The sequence below is a fragment of the Sebastes fasciatus genome, chromosome 12, assembly GCF_043250625.1.
Source record: "Sebastes fasciatus isolate fSebFas1 chromosome 12, fSebFas1.pri, whole genome shotgun sequence".
NCBI classification, from domain to species: Eukaryota; Metazoa; Chordata; class Actinopteri; order Perciformes; family Sebastidae; genus Sebastes; species Sebastes fasciatus.
This window is the reverse complement of record NC_133806.1, coordinates 30,993,390-30,999,510: the sequence shown is the minus strand read 5'-3', so window position 1 is coordinate 30,999,510 and position 6,121 is coordinate 30,993,390. Positions and strand designations below refer to the sequence as shown.

At 36.9% G+C, this 6,121-nt stretch overlaps 1 protein-coding gene across 1 annotated transcript; it reads left to right on the top strand.

The window, feature by feature from the left end:
- The first annotated feature begins 1,709 nt into the window (after nucleotides 1-1,709).
- eny2 (ENY2 transcription and export complex 2 subunit) lies at nucleotides 1,710-5,919 on the top strand. The gene is made up of 6 exons (XM_074654716.1): nucleotides 1,710-1,789; nucleotides 1,864-1,963; nucleotides 2,510-2,587; nucleotides 3,894-3,964; nucleotides 4,962-5,036; nucleotides 5,516-5,919. The coding sequence occupies exons 3-6, from the start codon at nucleotides 2,520-2,522 to the stop codon at nucleotides 5,587-5,589; spliced, it is 288 nt and encodes a 95-aa protein (XP_074510817.1). The 5' UTR covers nucleotides 1,710-1,789; nucleotides 1,864-1,963; nucleotides 2,510-2,519; the 3' UTR covers nucleotides 5,590-5,919.
- The last annotated feature ends 202 nt before the right edge of the window (nucleotides 5,920-6,121 follow it).

Genomic DNA, 6,121 nt, shown 5'->3' with positions numbered 1-6,121 from the left:
AGTAAAACCTCTGATCGTTTGGAACAACAACCTTGCACAATTCAACGGTGTGGAATAGCTTTATATCAGCCCTTATTTTAAACAAGTGAAATCTCCACCTACTGAATTGGAGAGTGTAGAATTATGGCATTATATTATCTCAATACTGATTGAAAAGAAAAGAAAAGAAAAGAAAAGAAAAAAACAACACCCTTTCTGATCTTGCCCGAAGTCCTGTCCTGTGCTCAGTAATGATTTTTAACTCCACTCCTGTCCTGTCTCATGTACCATATTTCTTAATGCCTCCCTCTCTAAATTATATTTATTGCAATGCATGATAATGTGTTCTACATCTTCCAGATTGTTACACCACTGACACAGATTTGATTGACTTTTCCCAATTAAATATATGTGAATTGTGTACCTGCATGCCCGAACGTAGTTGTGTTACGATTACCTCCTCTCTGCAGCTACCATATCTTCCTTTAAACAGTGTAACCTGAGCTGACTTTTGTATATTATGATAATGTCTCCCTTTATTGCCTGTGTCCCATTCCTTCTGCCAAGTGTTAATTGTGGCTGTTCTAATGAATGATTTTGCCTCAACGCCTACCAAAAGCTACTTTAATCATTAATTTTGTTGTCATATACTAAGAGCCTTCTTTAGCAATTTATCTGCTTGTTCATAACCTTTAACACCCTTGTGAGCAGGGACCCAAAAAGAAATCATTACAAATTTAGTATGAAATAAAGACACTGGGCTGATGTAACAAAGCCGGTTATTACTTATTTCATGAATTAAAAAATACTTAACACATCTGTAAGATGTAGAAAATACCAACAGTAACTGATATCCAATGTGTTCATGTGTAATAAGGATTTTGAAATAATAATATTATCCCCTAAAGGTCAAAGAGAGAGGTCAAAGTAAGTTCAAATCTCTGACCAATTAGTTTGTTGTTCACAACAAATTTGAATTTCTCATTCATTCAAGCACATTGCATGCGTTTTGACACATGTGCAAAAGAGTAAAAGTACAATAACCACTTGTACATGTCTTGCTGATCAAAACTGATGAGTTGACTCGCAGTGAAACTGTCATCCTCTTCTAAATATTCATTCATTGTTTGAGCCATCACATGCAAAATGATCCATTCAATTATCAAAATCTATTAGACATACATGTATATTCCATAAATATCTATTACATGGTGTTACGTACTGTGAGGAGGTACAATTAGTTGTTTTGTGCTTTACTTATTTTTGGCTTAGATGTCATTTTATGGCAAATTTTCTGTTCACTGTTTACATGAAAGATCAAAGGTCAATTTTCTGTTTACAGTGCATGTCACATATTGCTACACAAATATATGTACTGTATACATACATGTGCATATCCTTTTTCTGTGTACTACGGCATTGACCTTACACTACCATTGGCCATTTTACTGACACAATAACTAGATTTTGAAGCATGAATGAAGTGTTTTGGGTGAGTTACTACCTTTTGTAGACTTGAGTTGTGATGACCCATGAAACACTTGCGACAATTGCACTTACGGTTTAGATAATGTTAAAGACTGTTTAAAAAAAAAAATGAGCCAAACTAATTGAGGAAAAACTGTAATGCCATTCATTAACCAACACTGCCGCTGTGTGGTGTAGCAGAGTATTACATTCAACAAAGACGTAGGAACCATTGTACAAATCAGTGTTTCTCCTCGGAATGTTATATGTGACGGTAAAAGCCGTGAAATCAAAAGATTTTCTTTTTCCTTTGCGATACATCACACACAACTTGCCTTAAAACGTAAATCAAACTTATAGTTGAGCTGATAGCGGAGTGTGAGATGGTAGTTATTAATATAACTGCTGTGTTTTCAGCGCCAGGTCTCCTGATCTCATCTTAACTTAACTCACAATAAACCTCAGAGAGAGTCTGGAGAGGCTGAAGAGACATCTGTTATTGATCCTTCTCCAGCGGGTGAGTCAATACAGATAACACAATCTAACAGCTTAGCCTGTGAAGGCCTAGTTAAATACTGACTTATTAAACCTAAGTTACCGTCCGCTGATCGGCATGGTAAACACTGTTTAGTGACGTTAGTGACGTTACCGCCACATGAGCACATACTACGTTAACGTCTGCGGCACCAGCTTGACTTTACATTGGAGGCATTATACACACTGTGACTTTACATTGGAGGCATTACACATACTGTGACTTTACATTGGAGGCATTATACACACTGTGACTTTACATTGGAGGCGTTATACATACTCTGACTTTACATTGGAGGCATTACACATACTGTGACTTTACATTGGAGGCATTATACACACTGTGACTTTACATTGGAGGCATTATACACACTGTGACTTTACATTGGAGGCATTACACATACTGTGACTTTACATTGACAGGCGTTATACACGCTGTGACTTTACATTGGAGGCGTTATACATACTCTGACTTTACATTGGAGGTGTTATACATAACTGTATTATTCTTTTCTCCCTGTAACTTCAGGTAAAAGACTATGAGTAAAGAGTCCAGAATGAGGGCAACAGTAAACCAGAAGCTGACAGAGATGGGGGAACGAGAAAGGTGAAAAAATATACTACAAACAGCTCAAGAAGTTCAGGCTATATTATTTAACAACATTAGCTAAATAGCTGGTAAGGTTATTATAGCCTATTACTTTAATGCACAGACAAATGTATTTCACATTCAGTGTATTAATATTGCACAGATTTATTGTTTGTTCAGTGTCCGTATGGCCCAGGGAAAGAAACTGTACGCGAGTCTGGAGGTGCGGGCTTTCATTGACCTGTAGCTGTAGCCAGAGGGCAGCAGGTCAAACAGGTGATGAGCTGGGTGGAAGGAGTCCCTGAGAAGAGTTGTGGACCTACTGAGGCAGCGGGAGCTGGAGATCTCATCCTTACACCCTGTGTTAACATTGTGACTATTCGCTCGTGAAAGTAACTTCTCTAACTTATTATTGGGTGTCTATCTTCAGATTTGTTTCTCTATACTTCACCAAATGATGGTTAAATCTCTGCTATATAACAATCTCTGTAGTAGGCCTATTGTTGAGGGTTACTAACAATTACTTTATTGGTAACTATTATTTTCTGTACACCCACACAGGTGTTATCAGTTATTCTGGCTGATTAGACATCTGCTCAGGTTGAAGTTGGGCCGGAGCTTTGATGGGAATTTATGAGGTCACAAATCTCCCATCTGCCATTAAGATTGATAAAGGTGTAATTTGTCCCTCCCTAACAGGTGCAACAAAGCTAACAGGAGACTCAGGAAGATGTCAATCAATGACAGTCTATACACACCCACACATGCCCGAGAAGAGGTCTAATCAGATGGATTAACTGAAAACACCTGTGTGGGTGTTTAGAGGCTTTAAGGGAAAGCGTGAGGAATCAACTTGGCATATTGCATGAAAACTGCTCCAAACTACAAGGAAGATGTTCTGCTCCGTCACGTGTCAATATCTATATTTATATGCCGATGTACTGTATGGCTTGATATCCTCAACATATGAGTCAAGACCAAGAGGTTGCCAGCTGTTGTAAAGCAGAAACGCTCCTGTTATATGTTCAACATGCAAGGAACGAACATATATCATGAATATTGAACTGAAGTGGCTCCTTAAACTTCGAGGAAGACAGCTGCTCCATAACATATTCATTTTTCTGGCATGCAGAGAAGCATCACTCATAATCTGAATAGTGCATAGCAATAATGTCAACACAACAGAGAGAATGAGACATCCGGGCCAAAATAGCCAATGTTGTAATAAAGATGAGCAAATTGTCAACTGTTATTAATAACTTAATTAGCATAAGACAGAAATGTGCCTGCTATAAATTTACATGTGTGTGCATCTTATTGACAGACTGAAGGAGTTGCTGAGGGCTAAGCTCACTGAGTGTGGATGGAAGGATCAGATGAAAGCTCACTGCAAAGGTAACAATGACAGTACTGTTGTTAAAACACATAGCATCCATAGTCATTGATCGACTGCCAAGGAACTGAAAGACACCGCCATCGACTTACTCTCTTGTGAATCTTATACTGTACACCCACCTTAAAGACCCAGTTTCATTGCTAACATAACTTTGAGGTACAATCAGACATATTTAGAGAACTTAAAACACCACTATTTACAATATATACCACTGTACACAAACCTTTTACAGCATCAGAAAATATTAACTTGGTTAGCAAATGTATTATTAATTGATCAATATGACAGTAATAACAGGTTCTGATAGTTTTGTTTACATTTCACACAATTTCAACTTTTAATACATAATTGTTCTGTTGCAAATGAACTGTCGGTTAAAAAAAACACTAGAATGAAAGAGACTACTACAACAATACTTCAAAAAAGACGAATACAAATGTTTTAAAAGTCAAACAACAGACCTTTTTCACAGCAGACACTTTGACTTGTCATAGTAGGAAAAGCACAGGTGTTACTAACATTACTAATGGCTCTGACAGAGCGTAGATTAAAGTGTCCCAGTAAGCCGTGACAGTGAGCCAGCATGCACATTGCCAGGACCCTGAAACTGAAACAGCTAAATGGAATTCCGCCATCATTAATTTTATTATTTACACCTGTGCTTTTACTACAGCAACATGTCAGAATGTCTTATGTGGAAAAGGCCTATTGTGCCATGTGTCCAAAATGTAAATTGAAATTAAATCATTAACATTACTGGTGTGTTTATCCTCACTTTGTTCTGCTATTAAAGCATGAGCCAGCTGAAGTGAGCAAAACACATCCTCCAAATTGTAATAAAACACCCACAGCTTTAAGAGTGGACACAATTTAGGACATAATTAAGTGCATACTAATTTGACTGTTGGGACTAAAGGGTTTTGCTATGGAGCTCATATTGCTGCACAAGCTGCTTCAAGCAATTTTTGTTAAAATATCATCTTTTTGTTTTTGCAGAAGTAATCAAAGAAAAAGGCTTGGAGCATGTCACTGTGGAGGACCTGATGGTAGAGATCACTCCTAAAGGAAGAGGTAGGTTAACTTGACTGTCTGGAAGAACTGATGGTGTATCACACACAGTGTAAAACTCTCTAATATGATATTCTGCAGCTTTTATGGCTGTGCTGTTCTAATTTTTCCTGCTACCCACACTGATTTCTAAAAATCAAATAAAAACCTTAAAAGACTTTGCATCACCCTAAAAGACAACATTGTGAAATATATGTTAGTAATATACTTTGATTGCATTGTGTTAAGTGTGCAGTTGAGTTAAAACAGAATACATTAGTGTCATTCCCTCAAAGACAGAAACCATTTTGCACCCATCACAATGGACACAGTAATGCCAGTTACTTCACCGACAGTAGCCTCAGTAGGAGGTGGTGCAGTCACGAGACGTTATGTTTCCAGTAATGGGTGTGGGTGTGAGCATAGACACATGTTTTGCAGTACCACTTTATCTGGATGAAAGAATAAGTCCTAGTCATGGATATTATCTGTGTCTCTTGCAGCCTTGGTGCCGGACAGCGTCAAGAAAGAGCTTCTCCACAGAATAAGAGCCTTCTTAGCTCAGCATGCCACATAATTATGATTTATTTTTTAACATTTCCTTAGACCACTTGCCTATACTATCATGATATAGAATATTTTAATGAATTGATTTGCTTATTTTTTTTGTTTTGTTATTTAGAATTTTCAGAGACATGCTGACACACACTTAGCTATTTTGTTGTTTTATTTTACTAATTCTGTGACTACAGTTATCTCATATTTGTTAATGTACTTACCTTGCACATTTAGTTGTCCTTTGTGTGAGGGATATGCTGTATGAATAAAGTTTTTGATTTATTGAACTACAATCATTTAAATATAATAAAGCATATAACAATAATAAATCAATATATAACAATAATAATACTTGAATTGAGGCTTTTTACTGTCCTGACTTCATTCGCCTAATTAAATCAGTTGTAGCAGTTCTTGTTTGGGCATATTATTAGATTTTTAAGGTGGTATTGGGTGGATACATAGTTGCTGATTATATGTTGTACCATTATGATGCAACCCATGAAGTAGATGCTTAAAAATATTAATACCACAATTTAAAATGTTTTAGT

Coding starts and splice junctions, on each gene's coding strand:
- eny2 (XM_074654716.1), top strand. CDS start 2,520: ATGAGTAAAGAGTCCAGAATGAGGGCAACAGTAAACCAGAAGCTGACA. Junction 3,965..4,961: donor GATGAAAGCTCACTGCAAAG/GTAACAATGACA, acceptor TTGTTTTTGCAG/AAGTAATCAAAGAAAAAGGC. Junction 5,037..5,515: donor GATCACTCCTAAAGGAAGAG/GTAGGTTAACTT, acceptor TGTCTCTTGCAG/CCTTGGTGCCGGACAGCGTC.